Genomic DNA, 22,949 nt, shown 5'->3' on the forward strand with positions numbered 1-22,949 from the left:
GAACTTGTCCCACATGCCCTCCCTTCACTTAAGGTCCTAGTCTTTATATATATAGTAGTGTGTATACTATGAGGCCTAGGCCTAGTTCTGGTCCTGGTTCTGGTCCTTGTCTTGGTCCTAGGCCTAGTTCTAGTCCTGGTCATGGGCTTGGCCTTGGTCCTGGGCCTGGTCCTGAGAGAAGATCTCGATCCCGATCCCTTCTTTTTAAAAGGAGATTTCTCTTATTTTCTTTTTGTTTTGAATTTCTTTTTTGGTCTCAGATAATTCGAGCATTTTTTATTTATTTATTTGTTTTTATTTGTTTTTTCACCCAAAAAAACTTTTTTTTGTGGATAATGTTTCCGCGTGGGTGTCAAGCTCACGAGGTTTGGAACTTGCATGTGCATTGTGTGCGAGCCTCGAAAGGCTGCAAGCACACAACTAGACAGTCCTAGCAAGCTCAAAGAAACAATGGTGTGTCACTCATCTCTCAATGCTTCTGTCGTGAAGGATCCTGTGCTGCAAAGAAGAAGGAGCCGCCGCCAATGGCTGTTGCAATGCTCGATCACTCTCTCTCTCTCTCTCTCTCTCTCTCTCTCTCTCTCTCTCTCTCTCTCTCTCTCAAGCATACACACACACATATACATAAGTGAGCACATGAAGGAGAAGGAGACAAAGATGGATCAAGAGCACTTCTTAGCTTGCACCTCCAAGAATGAGGTTTTTTAGGTCAAATGGACCTTTTATAAGAGTTTGACCCATTCACACATGGACGCCCACACTGGCCAGTCGCTATAAAACTATTGTAAAAATAAGATAAGTGGTGCACCTCTCATCTGCGATCACCTACACACCTATTGGACCAACAAGCCGCTCGGTCCATTACTCAATCAAATAAATAATCAGGTGTTCGTCGAGTGATAGGGTGTTCATGAGGGTTAACATAAACAACATGGTAATGATTAAATAACAAGAGAGACGGATGAGTGTGCTGTAGAAAGTGGGAAACTAGTATCCAATATCCAAATCAAACTATGTCTAAGGACAGGTGTGATTAGTTGGTACTTTCACAAGTATTAGTTAGGGATAAGTCCTATACCACATCTAAGATTTTATGGATGGCAGTTGTGCCTTTAAATGTAGGGGAAAATGCGTTGTTTATATATCCTAAGTATGTTGAGATTTTAGTCTAGTGAAATAGACTTTAGCTCTCATCATAACATTTTGGTTATCGACTTAAGCTTGTGGTGTAGTGGAACTTAAGAATAAAACAAGGCCAATTACTGAGCCACCCCAATCTCTCAGTTGGGGACCTTACAAAAGATTTTGAAATTGTTCCATACGACAAAATGATATTTAATGAAAATGGTTACCTTTTTTTGGTAGTTTATAATTCAACATCGAATGTGTTTTTCTAAAAGAACCTAGTTTTATCCATGGTATATACTTCTAGCTATTTATCATCATATTGATGGCTTGCAAGGACTTACCACATTAATGTCAATATTGATCATGGTCAGGGCTATTTTATGTGAGTATTCATAAGGTGGGGGAACAACTCCCACTAAATACACAGTAATCATACGGTACACATACTTGTGACTAGAGTATAGAGATATATGTGATTATTCGTGAGGTGGGGGATCAACTCCCACTTAATACACAGTAATCATATGGGACTGGAGTATAGAGATATATGTGAGTATTTGTGAGGTGGGGGAACAACTCCCACTAAATACACAGTAATCATACGGTACACATGCTCAGGACTATAGAGATATATGTGAGTATTCGTGAGGTGGGGGAACAACTCCCACTTAATACACATTAATCATACGGTACACATGCTTGGGACTAGAGTATAGAGATATATGTGAGTATTCGTGAGGTGGGGGATCAACTCTCACTTAATACACAGTAATCATACGTTACACATATGTGAGTATAGAGATATATGTGAGTATTCATGAGTTGGGGGATCAACTCCCACTTAATACACAGTAATCATACGGTACACATGCTCGGGACTAGAGTATAGAGACATATGTGAGTATTCGTGAGGTGGGGGATCAACTCCCACTTAATACACAGTAATCACACATGCTCGGGACTAGAGTATAGAGACATATGTGAGTATTCGTGAGACAAGGATCAATTCCCACTTAATACACAGTAATCATGTGGTACACATGCTTGGGAGTAGAGATAGAGATTTATGTATTGAATCATAGTCCTCAATACCTTGGGAAAATTGCACATTAGATTAGACCTTTCTTGGTGAGGATACCAACCAATACTTGCAAGAGAAGATTGTTTTTATGATGTCCATAACATTTCAACCTTTCTCATTTTGCCTTAGCCTTAGACATTTTGTGTAGCTTGATATACATTGAGTGTTGGGTAATAGTCCATGGTCTTATACAATACTCTCACTCTCTCTCTCTCTCTCTCTCTCTCTCTCTCTCTCTCTCTCTCTCTCTCTCTCTCTCTCTCTCTCTCTCTCTCTCTCTCTCCATACACTCATTAGGTTTCTACCACAATAAAAGTTTTTTTCTTTTACAAATTCACAGTTGTGAGTGGATGTATTGAATTCTCCAAAGAAAATGTACAAAACAGTCTCAAGCTCGTGTTGAGCCTTGCCAGGGATCTCGTAATACATTGATAAACTACCTAGCATCAACAAGAGGCAAATATCTACCCATGAACTCGTTAGTATAATTAGGTCATTATGGCATGGATAGCCCTATACCACTCGTCTGATTCCTTCCTTTTGCCAATGAAAACAATCAATTCCTTATAAGATCTATGTGAAGCTAACTATTGAGAGAACACTCTTAAACACCCAATTGCTAGCTGCTAGGTTTGCTTAAAGTAATGAAATCTAATGATTTCTGTGCAAATAAGAAGCACTGGCTTTTCATCACCCTCCCTCCTAGGAACAGGTTGTTCTTGAAGAACCCTGTTTTCCAAGTCTTTTGAACCCATTTACAACCATGCCACCTATAGCGAGGCACTCCTTGAACAAGTGAGGGAGGTCTTCAGTAGTCATTTTGTATCCGAACGTCTATCAAAGCCAATACCTCTGGCTAGAATCTTTACTCCTATTAGCAAAGCCCCCCATAATACCTTCCACACAAAAATATTTATCGCCAGCGTCCATTGTAAATTTTAAATGTTATTTGCTACCGCCACCCATGCGGCCATTGCTTTCCCCATTGTTTGTTAGAGAAAAGAATCAACCAGCCATGATCATTGTAGAAATCCTTGGTTTGCAGTTTCAAGAAGTGTCTGCTTTTGGGCCATTGCCAGGCTTTCCACTCGAACTTGGATTCGCACATAGGCATACAATAGTTGTCATGCCCTTCAATAGCTTTGTTGGCAAGCAGTCTTTCAGTCCCATTAAGGTGAAACTAAGTAGTCAGTTGGTATGTTCCTTTCCATCTCTTGTTGATGTTGTCCCAAAATTGGGCCAGCTATCTGAGCCTTTTTTGTTGATCTTTCTGGCAACTTCTCTACAAAAAGGATGCTTCCTACTTCAGAGAGCCACAGGATCCAGTGAGTTATGGAATTTCAGAAATACCTTGTCAGCTCTCCCAAGCCCAATGCCTCTGATGCTCTAGTGCATGAAATACTATTAGAATTGTGGAAACATGGATACTGATGTTTAATTGATAAGACTGAGACCTAGATGCTTTTTTGTGAGCTAAATTTTATTAAGTAGATGATGGTATAGTGCAAGATGTTGTAGTGTGCATAAGAAAATCTTCAATTATCAAGCTAGGGTTTGCATTGCTTCATCGTCAGTGATGCTCTATTTTTGCTTTCTAAAAGAAACCTTAATTTTGTGTTGGATTAGGGAGACTTTCATTGTCTTCAGTGCATGATAGAGACTTACTTTAAATGTTTATTTCACTTTCATTTCATATGTTGACATGTCTTGACTTTTTTTGCATTCTATTGTTTTAGAATGTTAAAGTGAAATTTCACTTGCATAATTCTAGTAAATTCTACGGATACACACACACACACACACACACACATAAATATCAATTAGTTTTTTAAATTTCACATTTCATTTCACAGCCTCACATGGCTTGACTTTCTTACATTCTATAACTTAATTCTAGTCAATATTCAGGAAAGTCTCTTTTATTAAGCAACTGTCGACTGAGTTTCCTTCCCACAAAGAAGTGAACCGGAAATACTAGCATAAATTTAACATTTGCAAGATTTTTGAACTATTTTCTCACATATTTTACCAGTTTTTCTTCCCTTTACCATGGTTTCCAACCAAATAGTCTCCATTTTCAACCAGCTCAAGGCTAAGCTGAGGCAATCCTTTCTTGAACACTGATTCTACTTATACTCAACCTAATGATTTATCACATTGTAATTATTTTAGAAAGCCACCATGATTTTTTCACTTGTTTTCTCAATATGAGGGATCTCAGTGGGGGCGGCTACCCTCAGCACTAAGGGGCACGGGAGCTTAAGGAAGCCCAGGCGGTGGGATCAAGGGCGCGAAAGTGGGGCGCCATGATTGATGCCATCGGGGCGCTACACGTGGCTAAAAAATGTAAACTTGGATGGGGTTTGGTAAACGGGGGCGCCGAGAGGTAAACTCGGACGGAAGGGTGACGTGGACTAGAAACGTGGCGCGAATGGACTGAGGTGGAGTCCCAGGTGGCAAATGGTCGTGGGGGTGGGCTGAGGTGGATGGCCTACATGAGGCCTCATGAGGGCCTACCTCATACCACGTTGTACATCGCATGCATGAGGATGGAAACCCGAGGATGGGGGGTGACTGATTGCATTTAGGGCATTCAAGCAGAGGGAGTTTTGTTGCTAGCTAATACAAGAGGGCATGCAAGAGGGCCTACATTACGTTAGATGAGTCATCTGGGGCCTCTAGACTGATCTACACAGATGAAGATTGGAGCCAGGTGGAGATTGTGATGGAGGTCCAGATTGGGACGGTAGGCAAGATTACCAGGTGTGTGTGTGTGTGTGTGTGTGTGTGTGTGTGTGTGTGTGTGTGTGTGTGTGTGTGTGTGTGTGTGTGTGTGTGTGTGTGTGTGTGTGAGAGAGAGAGAGAGAGCTGTGTCCCTTTCCCTTCTACTTCATGCATATTGCCCGAATGATTTGTCCTGCTTGTCCGTTATGGTGCTTGCAAGCATGTTTCCATGCTATGATGAATGGCTGCTGGTGTTTCTTACAATAAAATGTTCATTGTATGGTGATCACCACAGGAAAAACTATGGCGCCAAGAAGGCCACATCAAGAGGTGCAGGAAAAGAAGTTGGTTGGAAAGAAGCATGGGTCAGATCTCGACAGGGTCACGGGGGAGGATTCGCATGTAAAATTTTCTCATTGTAGCCCTTGGCTAAGGGAGAAGGAGTTAAAGCAAATGGAGAATCAGCCTTCTCCATGCTCAGGCAAGATGGCCCAAGTGGAGACACCAAAATTAGCAAATCTGTGCCTAAGAAAGAAGTTGGAAGGCATGTTTAAAGGGCCTGATCAATATGAAAACAAAGTGGATGAGAAGAAGGCTGGAAGAGCTAAGGAAAACGAAAAGAACCTTGATAAAGAAAAAGTTGGTGAAGGCAAGAGGGATCAGCCGTGTGTCGAGACGGTAGGCAACGGAGCACAAAACAATATGGATTCTTTGAGGGGAGAAGGAGATAGAGGCATTGGTGCATCCTTAGCCATGATTGAACCCTTGCCATATGTTGAGGTCTTCTTGCCTGATGGAAGGCTTGCACGGCAATGTCAGGCGAGCGATCATTGCCCTCAGCAGTTCCACTTTGAGTTGGTTCGATTGCGGATGGAGAGGCATCTAAACACTGAACATGGGCTTGATGTGGTCATTCCCCTTCGCAAGGGAGGTAGGCGTTCCAATGCTGAATTGGGCTCAAGAGCAAAACCGCCAAATGCAAGAGACAGTGCACAATGGCACAAGCCAGCGAAGATGCGCTTCGAGGATAGAGATAGGAAGTTTGCATTAAATCTGAAAAAAACAGAGCGTCTTCATCGTCTTCGAGAAACTGAGAAGTGGGATAAGCTCAAGCCGCCTGAGTTTAGAAGAGTCTTAAAGGTAGAGTTTGTTGAGAAGATTGTCAAAGAGCGCATGGCAACCTACCTCGCGTCCTCAAAAGAGCACATGGATCGCATCCAGCAGCGAATCAATGAAGGCTATGAAAAGAATGTAAGTACCATGGCCACTCCTTTGAGTTTACATATTACTGCATCATGCTTTATTATTACATTTGGTGTTGCATGTTTGCTTTTGTCAGTCCTAGTTCACTTGAAGGTGGATTGTTTGCCCGAATGCGGTCCTAGTTTATTGAGATGGGTTTAGGTCCACATTGAGATTTTTCCCGTTAAATGGATGATTTAGGCATAATGACCTTGGAGATTATTCTTGCAAACCATTTACCATTAATGAGTTGAGGCATGTTTGCTTGCCTAGTCCCAGCTTATCTTAAGGTGCATTGTTTGCTAGAAGTTGTCCTAGTTTATTGAAAAATTCATGGCGACTCTACCAAGTTTACATATTATTGCTGCATGGCTTATTACTACATTTGTTGTGGCATGTTTTCTTGCATGGTCCACTTTGTTGTGGCATCCTAGTTCAAGGTGGATTTTTTGCCCAAAAGCGGCTTAGTTTACTGAGAACAATTTAGATTCACATTGCACTAGATCCCGTTTGAATGGCTAATTTAGGCCCCCGATGAAGTCTATGACTACTTGTGTTAAGGCATGTTTTCTTATGATTACTTGTGTTGAGGCATGTTTTCTTTCTTGGTCCTAGTTTACAAGGCAGTGCATTGTCAACAAAGACTATCCTTGCTTATGATTAATTACTTGTGGTTGAGGCATGTTTGCTTTCTTGGTCCTAGTTTACAAGGCAGTGCATTGTTTGCTGGTAGTTGTCCTAGTTTACCGGTGGCTTTTGGAGGGATTTTAAGCTAAATCTTGATGTCTTGATTTAGGGGCACTATATAATCCCGGTTGAAGCTAACCCGGTTTGTTGTATGGTTGTGCCTTAGTGGCCTTCGAAGCCTGGCAAAATTTGTACATGACAATGACATTTGACGTGCTTTGGCTGATTCCAAGGAAGAAATTAAGCTCAAATTTGTGGATGTGCCTCAGTAGACAAATGCGATTGATTGCGGATTTTATGTCATGAGGATCATGAGGTGAGATCATGCTACACTATGCAATAGTGTCGACAAGTTGTTAGGGAGGGTCATTGCATGGACTAACATAAGGCATTGTTCTACAGAGAACTGATTGCAGGTGGATTGGAAGACCGGCCTAGGTGACATTGGCTTACAAAGGATTGGTTCGAGGATGTGGACGTATGCACTCTAAGGGTGCAGCTGCATGATTGGTGCTTACGTTGTTTGGCGGAGGTCTAGAGACGCATGAGCAATAGCACGCTTGGGGGCTGGTGTTTTGGGAGCCTATCCAGCATATGAACTCATTGACACTATACTTATATAACGGTGTACTTTATGGATTTTGAACCCTCCATTTTGACCGGATCTAAGTGAATGTTTTTTTTGTGGATGGCTTACCTAGCTACGCATTTATGCGCAATGTAGCACACCCTTTGGATGTTTTCAGTCTACATAATGGTCAGCCTTACGTTTCAATCTCATTGTCAATTGATCGGTCATAATGTTGTTATTTTTTCAATTTACAATTTCTCACTATGGGTTGTGGTATGTGTTGGTACCATTCGTGAATGTGGTTAAGGTGAATCAGCTGTAATGACCCGGCTCAGGTTTTGTTGTGGTGAGATGTTATTGGTGGTTGTTAGTATTGCTAAGGTTTTTGAAGCATGCATATATTCTGTTTTTTTATCTCTTTAAGGGTGGGTGTTGGCTCGGATTGCGTTGTGGGTGTTGAGAAGCTCCATGAATGGTGAGAGCGTGACATTGTCATAGCCTTTACTGTAATCCAAGTGGGATGTTTGTTGAGTTTACACATATGGTTTTTATTTGCTTCAGATTTAGCAAGCGGTTTGAACACATTTTAAGCTTGTCGTAGCTAAGTTTTGTGTACATTAGTTGGAATCTCTTTCTTGTCAGAATGTCAGTGATTGAAACTCTCCCTCTCTCTTTGTAATGTTTTAATAATCTAATTGCTCATAGGGAATAGCAACTCTTAACTTCCAAATTTTATCTTTGGCAAATTTATGTATCCTTGGAAAAGCAAAGGTGCTTGTATTAAAAATGAAAAACTGACAACCCTTTGTTGGCATACCATGTAGGCACATTGTGGTTGCAAACTTAAAGGACGATACATAGTATTTGCTTGCATTGGCAGAGCATTTATTTTGTTCAATGGATTAAATTGTCACCTGAACAATCAAACAAATGCATGGCCAGATCCCTTTAGGAATATTGATTATACATATGAATAGTGCAACCAAGGAGTGAAGTTCGTCGCCAAGATGTTAGTGCTACAAGCCCATGATGCAACACAAAGTTCATCTCGGCATTGGTGAGTGAAAAATGCATCATATAAATGCAAAGGCATTATTCACTACATGGTTATGACACAAAGCCTAATATAAAAACATATCAAACCTTGCACCCTGAATGGTCAAAATACGGTGAAAGTATATGAAGGAGCCACTCTTTGCAAGGGTCTATGCTGCCAAACAAAAGTCACTGCAGTAAGCATTCACTTTCTCCAGCCTCTTAAGCATGAACCGGCAAGAAACATGCCATAATTCTCACAAAATCTAGTGGGAAACCAGCCACAATGCTCAAGAATGGTCAAACAAGACATCAGCCTTCCATCCCCAGTAACATAAATAGTCAGCGACCGTAATTGTCTTGATCTCTGGTCTGGCACACACCTCATATATGGGCGGCAAAACAACTCACTCACATTCATGGAAAGAATCTAGAAAAGATCAAAAAATCAAAAAGGAAATCAACCCTCTAACCCAGAAACTGTAAATTGTTGGATGCCATAAATGCTTGATCTAGGCAGCAAAAATCACGACATGTGTGGCTGGCAAAACAACACACTTGCATTTGGCAAAGCAGGTGCCATAATGCCCATAATAGATCAAACAAGTCATTGATGCTTTGGATACCAAAAACTGTAAATAATCAAATACCAAAAACGTTAAATGTTTGCAAGTGAAATCAGTTGAGACTCATCAGATCAACCTCAATGCCATCCAATTAGGGCAGCCCTAGTGCTCAGAGATCATACACAATCGGATAAGAAAATTGGCTGGCAAAACAAGACATACATCTGGCAACAACCCATCCATGACTCTCACAAAAGGTCAGTTTCAATGCCATCCACTTAGAGCAACCGTAGTCCATAGAGATCGTACACAATTTATAGGAAAAATGCATCAAGTTGGTAGTTGAAATGAGCCATATAGATTGGCAAAATAACTTTTCGAAACCCAGCCGTAACGCTCACGCACGATCAAGAAAGATGCCATCCAAAAAGACGAGCCTAATAGCCTAAACAAGGTAAATAGTCATCAGCCGAACATGTTGGAAGTCTGCAGATGGAATCGGCTCACAACTTGTTCCCAAAACAACCCACCAAATCAGTCCAAAGATAGTTGCAAAAGGGCTAACAAGTGCCTGCCCAACGCTCACAAACTGGTCATCAAATCAGCCCAACAGATTGCATAAGGGAGAAAGAAGCTACATGTCTCTCATGTAGAGAGAACCATTCGTTGTTGGGACGCAAGGACTTCCTCGAGTACTGACCCATCAAGCAGGCAGATCATGAAGCTTCTCTATTCTGTGGGAACCTCGCCAGCTTTGCAATAGACAATCATCCCTTTTTGGATACTCTCACCAAAGAGGGTGACATGACAATTAAGCAAGCTCGACTCTGCTCCACCTGGGGCATGTCTGAGCAATAACGGAGGAGGGCATGGCATGTATGGCATGAAATTCTTTCCAACGGATCAAGAATGAGAGTTTTGTTGCAACAATGAGGACAATGTATTCGAGGCTTTCTTTCAAAGCGGACTCGACTCCGTCCACACTGATGCTTGCGTCGCAAAACACCAGTAGTTGGACCTTTAGATGGTGGCAGGTCGGCCTCGAGAACCTGTTCCTTGTTGGCTCCACTTGCTTCTACGGGCATCCCATGCCCGAGTCGAATTAGAGTATCGTGAGCTTGGACTTGCTTGATCGAGCCCTTTGCTGGTAGCTCAATCTCCTTTGGGATGATCAAGGCGGTGAGACTATTTCGTGAAAGATTTAGTTGCATTAGTATGGCTGGCTTCAAAGAGCTATCACATTGCATCAACTGCTCTTCTAGACTCTGCAACATGCTTCTCATGTCATAGATGCAGCTACCAATCTCATTGTCTATGTTGTTGACAACTGTCTCAGCTACATCTAAATTGTCATGTTCTAGTGCTTCCCCTGATCCAACTATGGTTTGTAGGTCCACATGGCTCAAAGCTTGAACGCTATCTACGATGGGGAGAACTTCATGAAGATGTGGAAAGTGCCTCTCAATTATCAATCGAAGGCCATATAGATGCTTACATTCTGATCCCCAATCCGCACAATCGCAGTAGTTGGATTGCATGCTCACATGATACCAGTTTGAGGCCGAAGTAGTACTAAGGACTTTGAATCGCATATGTCCTTCCTCTATCACTTCGAGGGGGCTTGGATCCGCGTCAAATCGTTTAAGAATCGATTCGCCTACTACTAGCTTGGCTGTATGTTGCTTGCTTGATCCAAAACGACTAAAACGCCCGGAATCAGCTGAACGGTTGTCAAATTGAAACAACATGAGCTCAACATTTGGCAATAGCAAAGGCATACTCTCAAGCGAAAGAGAACCACTCTTACCAATATCCTGCTTTTGAACTCGAGAAGCGTTCCGCCAATATATGTCCCATGCACTGAATCGCCCACCAACGCATTCAACAAGACCAACAGAGACCTGTTTATCTATGCATTTATCAAGGTATACTTGACATATTGCCATAATCGCTCAACCAAGTTTGTAGTATCCACATTCCCATGCTGAAATAGACGACCGAATCTTGGCCAACGGCTTCGCCACATACATGTGTTGCCACACCAGCTAATGGATACATACCGTCGAATATTTTCATGTGCCTGATACACCTGCAATAGCTCATCGTACCTTGCATCAAATATATCCTCTCTTGTTGCATGCATCAAATTCGACATGCGATTGTACACATCATCGCGCTTGTCCTTAGGAACCTATGCACAACAACGCCATGTGAGTACGACAGTCAATTCGTAGACATGAGCTGACACAAAGAACACATCAAAGAAATGACCTACTTGGGGCAAGAGGTTCTCAACACATGCCTTCTTGACATGAAACCAGCATAGCAAAACTTTGCATGCGACTTGTTGCCCCCTTCCATCCTCGTCTTCTCTCCAGCAAAAAGAATCTTGATCCACAACCTTGAGGATGGCTTCAACCTCTTGCTGGCTCTTATCAATGACAATGGTTGCAGGCCGAACGTCACCTAACCTTGCAAAGATCATCTTCAACGTGAGCTCTAGGGCCACCTTTTCCTAGCTGGTACTCACATCATTGCTGCATAACATCAGCCATATTGGAATCCCTATGCCGTTTTGGTTTGGCAAGACTGCACCATAGAGCGGTAGACCATAAATGTTTGTCTTGAAAGTGCTATGCACGGCCCATGAGTTCCGACGAGAGAAACAAAGAGCGACTTGTAGCATCCACTCGTCTTGAATGAGGAGGATGAATGGCCGCTTGTTCTCATAAGGGTTTTGAGGACTGTAAGGCTGCACAAAGATTACTTAATAAGTTGAGAATGTAGTATTACCATCTTCAATTCTTGCAAACGTAGAGCCTCTGCAAGCATCGCACCCCATTCACTACCTACAAAGTTACCTACAGTCAAAAGAAATGTTGGATTAAATGCTATCAAAAACTCAACAGAGAAAAGGCTTCGTAGAAATTCCAATGGCAAGCTAAGTACCACGCGTGCGCATTTGATGAAACAGCATTTGCACCTCTTTTGGTATCATAAAAATCTGTAGATTACACGATCCAACTCAGATGCATTTGCCATGTGAAACCTTTCCTTGGAGATCGACATTTTGGCGACATGGCAGCACATCCCAACATCAAACAAATCATCCATACATCATGCAACTACAGTTGAATGCACCGGCCAAGTGGTAAAGGTCAGCACATGAGCTAGGTATGTGCCCGATGTGATCGCCATGGATTGCGATAGTCACCCTATCGCCATCATGACAGTGTTGAACCACCAGCCTAAACAGGCACCCACACCTCTTTGACTCTCGTTGTCGCTGCTTATCCGCACCTCTCCGATCTATGCTTCCGCCTCGATGGCAAATGTATTCTTGTAGGCACTTATATGCTCTATGCCTCTTTGAAGATCTGACTAGGACCAGCCGTGTGTGATGCTTTATCATGATTCTTGTCAATTGTTGCTCGACTTGAGATGTTGTTGTCTGGATTGAAGAGGTTGGACAATTTGCGGTTCTGCTACTAATAGGCATCGCAGCTACATCACGATCAATGATCTTCTCTTTTAGTAAGCATCCACATGCAGTGATTGAGTCTTTTATGTAATCAAGAGGCAACCCATGTTGTCTCTTGTCTGTGCACCATTCCTTTTGGACGGCCTTGAGAGTGGCAGCCACTCCAAGATGATTGTCATGTGTCAAAGGGCAATGGGCTGCATGAACAATGTGTGCCCAATCTTCCATAAAGGCAACCTTTAGGCCAGTAGATTTCAAGTGCAGGCAGCCTATTTCCGGCCCTATACCTGGACAAAGCATCAAGGAGTCTTTCATCCTATTCCACTTCTTTAAATCAAACAATCCCCGAACATCAATCACTTGAAGTATTGCTAGTGACATGGTCTCTGTCCCTCCCAAATCTTTGGCCATTAAGGAGTATGTCATCTCGTCGAAGGAGAAAAATGTTTTTGATGTGTATAAGGACGGATCTAAGGCAACCCAAGAGCATTGAAAATGCCAACATGCGACTGAGCTGGGACTACCTCCATTGTTTTGTGGCCAGTAATCCATGCCATTATCCTCGGTGATTGGCCAGTCATCTGACGATTCTCCTTTAGTCGTTGTTTCACCATTGAAATATCCATTCAATGTCCGGTCTTCGATTACATCGATGGGAGGCATCTAATACACAACATCTCTCTCTCTCTCTCTCTCTCTCTCTCTCTCTCTCTCTCTCTCTCTCTCTCTCTCACACACACACACACACACACACACACTACCTGGTTCAAATCCATGTTGCCTTTGAGCTTCCAATCTCCTACAGAGTCTTCATCTGATTATTGTCTCAGATACCAGCCTCCCCTTCTCCTGCTCTCATCTCACCTCCGATTACTGATTCTTGATCTAATCTCTGATTACCCTGCATTCCCACGAGGGAAAATTTGAAAGTGGGATGCCCGCGTAAAAGTAATGCCATGTTGGCCCACCATTTGCCACCTGGGACTCCACCTCAGCCCATTCGCGCCACGTTTCCAGTCCACGTCACCCTCCGTCCGAGTTTACCTCCCGGCGCCCCCGTTTACCAAACCCCATCCAAGTTTACTTTTTTTAGCCACGTGTAGCGCCTGGATGGCATCAATCACGATGCCCCACTTCCGCGCCCTTGATCCCACCGCCTGGGCTTCCTTAAAGCTCCCATGCCCCTTAATGCTGAGGGCCACCTATAGCAAGGATCAAAGGCACAATGTGGAGGGAAATAGAGTTGGGAGGCTTTGGCTGCGAGGGCAAGGATTTGTCTTCAGAGGCAGACCACCCGACTGCCGTCCCCTTTTGACTGGAGGACGAAACCTGAAGATCTATGGCGGATCCTCCTGGGGCATGCCGATGGGGCTTAGCTCCCCAAAATAGCATGAAGTATGTGTGCCTTTGTGCCTTGCTTCGTATACTACTCGAGGATCGATTTTTGGTGAAGGCTCTTACGAAGTCGGTGATGGAGTACCTAACTCCCCAGCTCTCTATGTCTCTGTGGTGGTCCTGCTTGGGTGGGATCCTCTCTGGTGGCAGGGGATGGAGCCCCGGTGTGGCACTTACACAAGATGGCTTTCTTCTTGCGAGGGTGGCTCCCTGGTCAACCAATCAATGATGATGTAAGTGTTTTGTCTTTAGTTATCTTGTCGGGGTGGCTTCCTTGTTAGCCATATGATGTTGATTGACTAGCGTGTGATGCCATGTTTATATTCTAATTTATCTTCTACTCACTATTGTGAGTATGAAAAAAAAAAGGTGTTGTATTCTAGATGAATTATTTCAAATTGACTCTATTGGGGGGTTAATGTGCCAGAGATCTTTGTTTATTATTGACTACAATGTGATGTTAGATGAGAATGTATGTGTGTGTGTGTGTGTGTGTGTGTGTGTGTGTGTGTGTGTGTGTGTGTGTGTGTGTGTGTGTGTGTGTGTGAGAGAGAGAGAGAGAGAGAGAGAGAGAGAGAGAGATTGTGGGGTAGCTCAAATGTAACTCTCCCTAGTATCAAACCACTATTGCAATCAACTATAAGGAGCTTTCATTGCTTTGATAAGTCTTTTTCTGCCATTGGTGACTAAAGTCTCACTTGGCTTAGATAAAGGGAAATAAAGTGTGGTGATATGGATAGAGATGTGAGCAGTTTATAGAGGATTTCAAGATGGCTCTAATCAACACCTCATCTATGGAAGGAAGAACTCTTAACGAGTGGAATAGAGAGATTGATGCCATATTGATCGAAATGCAATCTATGTAGATTCTCAATGTATCGCGAGATCCCTCAAAGCTTGTCAAGAGCATGAAGTTACCTTGTACAAGAGCATGAGGTTACCTTCTACATTTCTTATGGTTATGGCTCCCATTCTAGGGGATGTAAGGTTATGGTTGCTCGACCTTGGGAGGCTCCTGTTCTAGCCAATGTACCCCATGGAATATGTGGGTGCGCTTGTTCATATGGAGCAAGGCTTCATTTTTATGATTGCTATATACAATCTACTCTCAGTTGTATTGCAAAAAAAAAAAAAAAGCTTGTGTTTGATAAATATGCTTCGACAATATAATTGGAGTTGAAAGCCGGAGGATCTTTTGCCCTTGATTGGAGAAAACAGTGTCCAATTATATAGAGAAGCAAACTTTTCTTTATAATCGTATAGAAAGGAAATGTGAAATTTGTTTTGATCATTTTTTTTCAGAATACTTTTATGAATTGTCATCCACTTACTACTATTGGGAGCTTTCAAAATAAAATCGAATAGTAGAAAGATGCTTAGAATCTCGCTCGGCCAAGTGAGGCACAGGCAGATAGCATGTGATGGAGCAAAACAAGAGGCAGATCAAGCACGCATGTGGGTCTCTCGCAACGTCCGCTGCAACTCTCTCTCTCTCTCTCTCTCTCTCTCTCTCTCTCTCTCTCGCTCCATAGCCTGTCTCGACTCCTATCCTCCATATATCATCAACCAAAGTGGTTCGCCTCTGTCACAGAGCCAAGGCAAATTGAATTGTGAGACAAATGGTGGACACAGCTCCGGAAGCTAGGCTAGGGAGAATGGGAGACTCCAAGAGAAGAGAACACGAGAGAGAGAGAGAGAGAGAGAGAGAGAGAGAGAGAGAGAGAGAGATTCCACCAACTGCAGGACTATCGCATGCATGCATGCTTGCAAAGGTGCATCAATGAAGACGGCCACTAAAATTTTCAACAGCATCTTCTAGATTCTTGCTAAAAGCACTTTTCCAAATTCGTTAGCACATACTTTACTAACTGTCATCCACATTTTTAGAACCTATTCGACATTGATTTACACTTATTGAAGTTTTAGTGTATGAAAAATGTGGACTAACCCCAAAAAAAAAAGATATTATGAAAAGTTTCTTAAGTGAGCAAAGTGCATAAGAAACAAACAAAACAAAACAGAAAAGAAAGTGTTGGCATTTAAAACAAATAGTTTAAAAAGAAAAAGCTAGGTCGTAAATGATTGTACCATTTGAAGTGGTCTTTCAAAACCGAAATTTTGTAAAGGAAGTAAACACTCTTCAATGAAGGGACCCATTACAAACTATGAAATTGGATTAACAGGCTTAAAATTGATCTGTGCGCCTCTCTCTCTCTCTCTCTCTCTCTCTCTCTCTCTCTCTCTCTGGTCAGGACTCGAAGGGGCAGAGCATCCTAGCCCTTCACCAGGAGGCTTTTATCTGTCGAAACGCACCAAGGCATCGTCCGATGCTTGACATGTCAACCCAGGCACAAAATGAGAAGAGATGTCACTATCAGTGCGCAGAATGTTGGGTCTGAGTCAGCACTGGGAAAGTTCAATGGCAGCGACAACTTGATTGAGCAAGCTCCACATAAACACTCCGAATGATAGATGGCGCTGCAGTGATCATCTGAGACTGCATCCACCCTGTACACTGCAGTTGTCTATGCATGAAAGTGCAATTTTGACCCCCCCCCCCCCCCCCGCCCCAACACACACACACACACACACTTGACAGCCGCCTGCAAAGGTTATTGGCTATCTTTCCCTGCAATCCACACTGCATGGCTCCCGGCACCTGCCAATTGCCATGAGTCCCCGGATTTTACGGCAAGGTCAACAAATGACTTTTCCCTATTTCATCTCTCTTCCACCAGCTGATGATGCTATCAACATTCACCGATAGAAAAAAGCAGCACAAGCTCTACTGTCCAAGATAAACAACCATATACACCATAAATGACAATTACTGGGTACCAATAACTAACTACACCACACAACATATCATGGACCTAAAATGGCATCAAAATATATGACCAGTTTAACTACATAAAACTTCACTGTACATTATAATACAAATCAAAATTTGAACCACTACGTGATCTTCAACTGTTCAAGACCTTCTGAAGCTACGTTGTACCACCACCACTACAACTACGGCAACTGCAAGCATCATGCACGATGTTACTGTCTTGTCCTTTGCACTTGCACCTTCCTTTGTGAGAAGCGTCTTTTCCATGGATCCAAACATGCTGTCCAAAATTGAGTAAAGTTTGATTCGCACATAGCTGTAGTACACTTTGGTCCTTGTCACCAACCCATAAAATTTGGAAGCAAGCCTCGTACCCAATTCCTTAATCTCAAGAAAATCATCATCATCTTCATCTTCATCTTCATCATCATCAAAACCAAAAGAATCTGCAGTTAAACCAAGGATATGTCATATTTGAACTAGGGATAAACACAGAGCGGGAAAATATACATTGAGCACACTTATTCAAATGAAGCTTCCTAGGTGTACTATCTGTTAACATCACTAAATAATTTTATTAAAGCGGTATGATACACATAGATAAGCATCACTAATTAAACGTGATCCGATCAAATAGTAGACGAGTATAGTCGAATCGAATATAAATAAAAAATACAATCCACAAAATTTCTAAGCTTTCTGATGTATATGTTTTTACCAGGTTGACAAGCTAATTTCTAATCATAAATGCTCTTGGTTTTGCAACAAAAAGCAAAAATTTGCAGAACAGTAGAGCATTTTTTTAGCTAGCATACCTTGTGAATCGTGTGAATTTTCTTGAGTTAGCTCCAAAACCTTTTCATTGCTCAGCATTGCATTCCACACGGCAGGATCACGGGCGAGTGACTTAACAACTTCCTGCAAATTTGGCCCACAACAATGTGAAAGCAGAAAATGAGATTCCTCAAAAGCGAGGTACAGCAGGCAGCTGATCAGCTCTCTGTACAAAAAAAGTCACCACATAATCTCTTCAAACCAAAAACTGAGAAGATGCCTCCTATCACTGGTCAAAAATCATAGTCACAAGGAGCTCTGTTTCAGGGCTGGCAACTCCCTTTCCAAAGTTACCTGTTTCTCGTTTCCTTTGTGCCCTCGCATACAAAATATAACTATAAGAAACTGTTTCGTTGCAAAGCTGTTTTAAGTCTCAGCTGGACTTGCCAGTTTCATTTCTGTTTCCCGTTCCATGCGACTCTGCCTTCAATACAAAGAAGCAGTGACCCTCGAACCATTTATGGTTGCCATACCCTCAAAAACATGTAGGATAAAGGCAGTGATGCCCTTTACAAGGCTTCAAATCTAGCCGAGGATGGGTAGACTACCTCATGGAATGCAGCTTCAATACACCAGCTGTTCAAGGAGTAAAAGATACAATTTGAACAAGCACAACTTGATTTAGAGGCTTATAAGAGTGATTCAGTGGCAGCACACATTTTTGCTAAAACAGTCAATTGTGCTCTACCTGAACTTTTGGGTTCGACTGCAAGAGTTGAAATGCTTGGATAACCGGGTTGTTCTCGACTGTAAAGTTCCCCGATGATGACGAGGGGGCTAACCCTCTGTTCTGCACAGATGGCGATGTAATGTCCATGTCCTCTGCATTTGTAGTAAGCCCTACCATAGAATCTGATGGGTCCTCTTCAACCACAAACCCTTGAGCTGGTATCGAACTGCAAATGAGCAGAATAAATACCACTTCAAGTGGAGCCTTAATACAAGATGTTTGAATAGCACAAAGCAATTTTTTTAAAAGCACCACAATGGAGTACAAACTTTCTAGTATGCAAGAAGGCTACACAGACTGCGCACCATAAATTTCACATAACCACAAATTAAAAAATGAAGATTGTCCAGATTATGTTAGGAGTTTTTTGGAAGAAGTGATTGCGCATATGTACATACACATGCATGAATGAAAAAATGAAGATTGTCCAAATTATGTTAGTAGTTTTTTGGAAGAAGTGAGTGCGCATATGTACATACACATGCATGGTGCATCGAATAGAGAATTGCCCATTTTGCAGAGCCAGGTGGTTACATGGGGCCCACATGTGTACATGTAGGACAGCGTGTACGTAGTACATCGATTTTCATCGTCACCGGTATCAATGTGTTTTTTTTTAATAATAATGAGTTGGTAAATAAAACTTCTCGAAGGCTACACAGACTGCACACCATAAATTTCACATAACCACAAATGAAAAAATTGTCAACACGCAGCAGTAGAAGGCCCAAAATGAACCATTTTCAGCACTCCATAAGACACTACGTACCCAAAAGAGCAAAATACCAACGGCACCAAAGTTGTTATTGTGTCAAAAAGGTACATTTTGCGTCACTAGTGTGCAAAAAGCCTCTTGGGCCCCACGTCACACACGTCCGTCTGGAAATGTATGCGATTGAGTTGGCAAAGCTGATTTGCTAGTGTGTGTGTGTGTGTGTGTGTGTGTGTGTGTGTGTGTGTGTGTGTGTGTGTGTTCGCGCACGTACGCACGCATGCTGCAGTAAATTCTCAACCAGCGTAGACCCATCAGTCATCACTACCCTACTGCGGACACTTGAAGCAGAAAGCGCACGAGCTGCAGTGCCTAGAGAGTCACAGCTAACCTAAATGAAGTATCCTGATTTGCTGCTGCATAAGGTCGAAAATCACAGATTTGTAATGGGGTCCACTGTATGTGACAGCCAGAGCACCTAAACTGGGCCCAGACTGGGCCTTCTGGGCCCCGTCCAGGAGCCACATCTGACAGGGGCCTAAATATAATTCTGGTGTTGACTGTACTACAGAATGCAGAGAAAGCAGGTGGAAATGAGCCACGTAAGATAGAACACAGATGTAACAACTCCACAATAGCAACCATGCAACAGGTACCGTGATAAAAGAAATGGATCATGTATAATACAATGTAAATGTAGCCCCTTTACAATAGCAACAATCTGGCACCTACTGTGAGAATACTACATCAAGCCAGAGTAAAACGTGAGAACCTCCCAAAAATGCTACACCTAGACTGCACTAGCAGTTCAATTTTGCAACCATACACAAGCACAATAGCCCTTGTACAATAGCAACAATGTAGCAGCTACCATTAGATTATCTCCATAAAGCCAGGGTAATACATGAGAACCTCCCAAAAATTATTACAAAATATACTGCATTATCAGTTTAATATTGCAACCATACACAACAGGAACAAGCCAGTTTAAGACACCACTTTCTTCTACACAAAGATATTCCCTATACGTTAACAGCAAGCCATAGTTTTTCCATACGCGCACACAAGTATGGAAGTGTTGAAAAAGTAAGGTTCAGATCTCCAGAAAATTCCACCCCTGCCATGGTGCCGAACCGAAAAGAACGTGCTACACTATGACAATCGTAATGTTTGCAGCCCTAAAACTTGTAGCCACTGTCCAAAAAACTTGCAAACCACCCTTACTATTGTCCAAGGTGTATGAAAAAGACTATGCCTTGAGCATTCATGCAACCCAGGTGTACTGATACTCCTCCCTACACTTATGTTGATTCGGAAACTCCTAAATACGGACCCAGAAACTCCACAACAAGAATTAAAATGTACAGCATTGGAACCCGCTTTGTCTTGGCAAATTCAGCTTTTTGTCTCTGGCCTGTTTTGAGCTTTTACACAGTACAATGTCACAGCACGCTCCTTGAACTTTGAAGTGTTAGTACTGATCAATAGCGTTTCAACAGTACAAATCAGATTTATACTGCATATTTTTTTATTCTCAAAGTGTCAAGTTTATATAGTCTGGTACTGACATCTTGAACACTTAAGACACTAACTCGCTAATGAGCTAATGGATATAGTTAATCATGCATATTTGAACAACTATGAAAAATAGTCAAAAGACATTGACCCTCATAAGCATGGAGAAGCACAAGGACACCATAGCTATTTTCTCTTATGCAAGTGTACTAGTAGCCACACACATGTCACTGACAACCAGTGAGCTTTTGAATTCACACTTCCAAATCACCTTTTACACCTAAGGAGGGTCATTCCAATGGGCAGAATTTTAACTTGCCTGAAGAAAAGGTCCAATATAACCAGACAATGAATAAATCAGTACATCTAAGATCAAAAGAGGGCCCACTTTTGTGACAGGATATTCCAAATCAAAATCCAAGTGACTTACAAGTTAAGAGCTGCATGAAGTTCCTTAGTGGCTTCTTCAACCTCTTCTTCTGTTGGAGGAGGGTAGAAAACAAGCTGGCGAAGAGCTGCACCATTGCAGCCTTCTCCCTTCTCTGCTGTACTCTCCTCTTGCTCGAATCGAACATTCGCAAATTGTTTGAAATTCTTCTCATTTGGATTTACATCACAAAACTCTTTTTGTGCGTCGTCTAATATAACTGAAAGGCTCTCTTGCTCCCTCAACGAATTCGATGCTGGGGGGCGCACATGGCAAAGTGCACTTTGAGTGGGGGCCACAGCAGCACCTACTGTTGCGGCACCCACCAGCCGTGTCACTCCACGGAACACCGTGCCTCCACCCATGATCACTAATCTGCACAAACACAAACACAAACACAAAAGCAAAATTAATCTCTCTCTCTCTCTCTCTCTCTCTCTCTCTCTCTCTCTCTCTCTCTCTCTCTCTCAGCTTAATGAGGCACACATACCATACGCAAGCATTTCCCACAACAAACAGCATGTACATGTTGCGAAGGGGTGCTGCGTGTGCGAAACCCCAATACATTAGCAAGCCACTCTCATGCACAGAAAAACCCTAGAAAACGCTACAAACAGCATCCACCCACAAGGCAAACACGAATAACACCACAGATAAGGACACATAACGAGCAACCGTTGCGTTGCTTAAGATGCAAGCAAAAGAGAGTTTTAAGGACAGATGAGCCAGACAGAGGAAGAGAATGAGTGCAGAGTGCCAAGGGCAGAGAGAGAGAGAGAGAGAGAGAGAGAGAGAGAGAGAGAGAGAGACCTGCAGAACCGCACCCCAGCCGCGACGACGAAGAGGGCAAGTAGTGGCTCTGTGGGATCGGAGAGGAGAGATGGCACGACTGCGCTTACAGTTTCGCTCTCCTCACACGATGTGCTTCTATGTAGGCCCTGCCTTTTTTAGCATCATCAAAATCAAAATCTCTCTCCCCCCCCATCCCATTTGGTAAAAATTGAAGCTCGCTCACACGTGTGCAACAGTTAAAATCAAATTTTTCGGCCTAATTATCTCGTATGGAGCGAAAAATAGAGATAAATTTTCATCTTTACCATTTATGATTGGTTACTCTAGATAATGGTTCATTTATTGGCACTGCCTGCTTGCAGAGATTGATATAGGCATGAAATGTTGTGAGAGAGAATCGCTTACACACACTCAAAGAAAGAGAGAGTTGTTTTCTACGTTGGAGAGAGAGAGAGAGAGAGAGATATAGCAACATATCTTGCTCCGTCTCTATTTGCCTATGTGACTATGTGGGAAACCATGTGAGTGCGTGCGGAGCGTGCGTGTGGTGAGTGTAGGAAGGAGAAGACATGCACAACATGTGGTGGAGCGTAGGATGAGAAGAATGCTCATCCACTCCTTATTGTTCTATTAAATCAATAAGTGAATTATGTATGTTGGGATGGTGGTGGGTGTTCAGCCTAATTGGCTTGAAACCCCAACAATCTCCCACTTGAAGGCCAACGTGGCCCAAGTGGCCAATGTATGTACAAACCTGTACATTTGTGAAGCATGTGTGTGACTTCATCCCACACTCCGTCATCTTAATGCAATGTGCAAACTACTATGAGGCTAAGCTCTTTGTCAAAGCATCTGGGGGGTTGTCATCCGTATGGACTTTGATAAGCTAGATGCGTTTGCTAGCCAATTTATTGCTTATCACATGATACATGACCTCTATGTGTTTCGATTTCGAGTGACACACGGGATTCTTTGCTAATGCTATAGCACTCTGTCATCACAATACGGCATTGAATTCTGATGAATGCCAATGTCTCCCATTAGACGAGCTAACCATACAGCTTCCTTGCTAGCACTAGAAACTACAACATACTCTACCTCTATGGTGGAAGTGAAGTGCAATCCTAGAGACATGACCTCCACGAAATGGCTCCTCCAACAAACAAGAGTAATAGCCATATGTGGATTTTTGATTA

At 42.6% G+C, this 22,949-nt stretch overlaps 1 protein-coding gene and 1 pseudogene across 3 annotated transcripts; both read right to left on the bottom strand.

Moving 5' to 3' along the window:
- Positions 1-9,479: 9,479 nt before the first annotated feature.
- On the bottom strand, positions 9,480-13,473 carry LOC147444878 (uncharacterized; annotated as a pseudogene).
- Positions 13,474-16,780: 3,307 nt separating this feature from the next.
- On the bottom strand, positions 16,781-21,942 carry LOC147444879 (uncharacterized). Of its 3 annotated transcripts, XM_086527393.1 has the most exons (6): positions 21,772-21,942; positions 20,965-21,336; positions 18,266-18,473; positions 17,559-17,661; positions 17,118-17,189; positions 16,781-17,023 (listed from the first exon to the last, which is right to left on the bottom strand). In XM_086527393.1, exons 2-6 carry the CDS (start codon positions 21,324-21,326, stop codon positions 16,956-16,958), a joined length of 813 nt encoding a protein of 270 aa, XP_086383519.1. In that variant the 5' UTR covers positions 21,327-21,336; positions 21,772-21,942; the 3' UTR covers positions 16,781-16,955. The 3 variants fall into 3 exon arrangements, with proteins under 3 accessions (XP_086383519.1, XP_086383517.1, XP_086383518.1); XM_086527391.1 differs by having other exon boundaries at positions 16,781-17,189; positions 21,772-21,930; XM_086527392.1 differs by lacking the exon at positions 21,772-21,942 and adding an exon at positions 21,452-21,598 and having other exon boundaries at positions 16,781-17,189.
- Between the last annotated feature and the right edge of the window lie 1,007 nt (positions 21,943-22,949).

This window comes from Adiantum capillus-veneris, chromosome 13, assembly GCF_014529385.1.
Source record: "Adiantum capillus-veneris isolate H3 chromosome 13, ASM1452938v2, whole genome shotgun sequence".
Taxonomy (NCBI): Eukaryota; Viridiplantae; Streptophyta; class Polypodiopsida; order Polypodiales; family Pteridaceae; genus Adiantum; species Adiantum capillus-veneris.

Excerpts from the sequence above, each read along its gene's own strand:
- LOC147444879 (XM_086527391.1), bottom strand. The coding sequence starts at position 21,326 with ATGGGTGGAGGCACGGTGTTCCGTGGAGTGACACGGCTGGTGGGTGCC. Across the intron at positions 18,474-20,964 it reads CTTCATGCAGCTCTTAACTT|TTCGATACCAGCTCAAGGGT; the intron begins GTAAGTCACTTG and ends GCTCATTTGCAG. Across the intron at positions 17,190-17,558 it reads AAATTCACACGATTCACAAG|ATTCTTTTGGTTTTGATGAT; the intron begins GTATGCTAGCTA and ends GTTTAACTGCAG.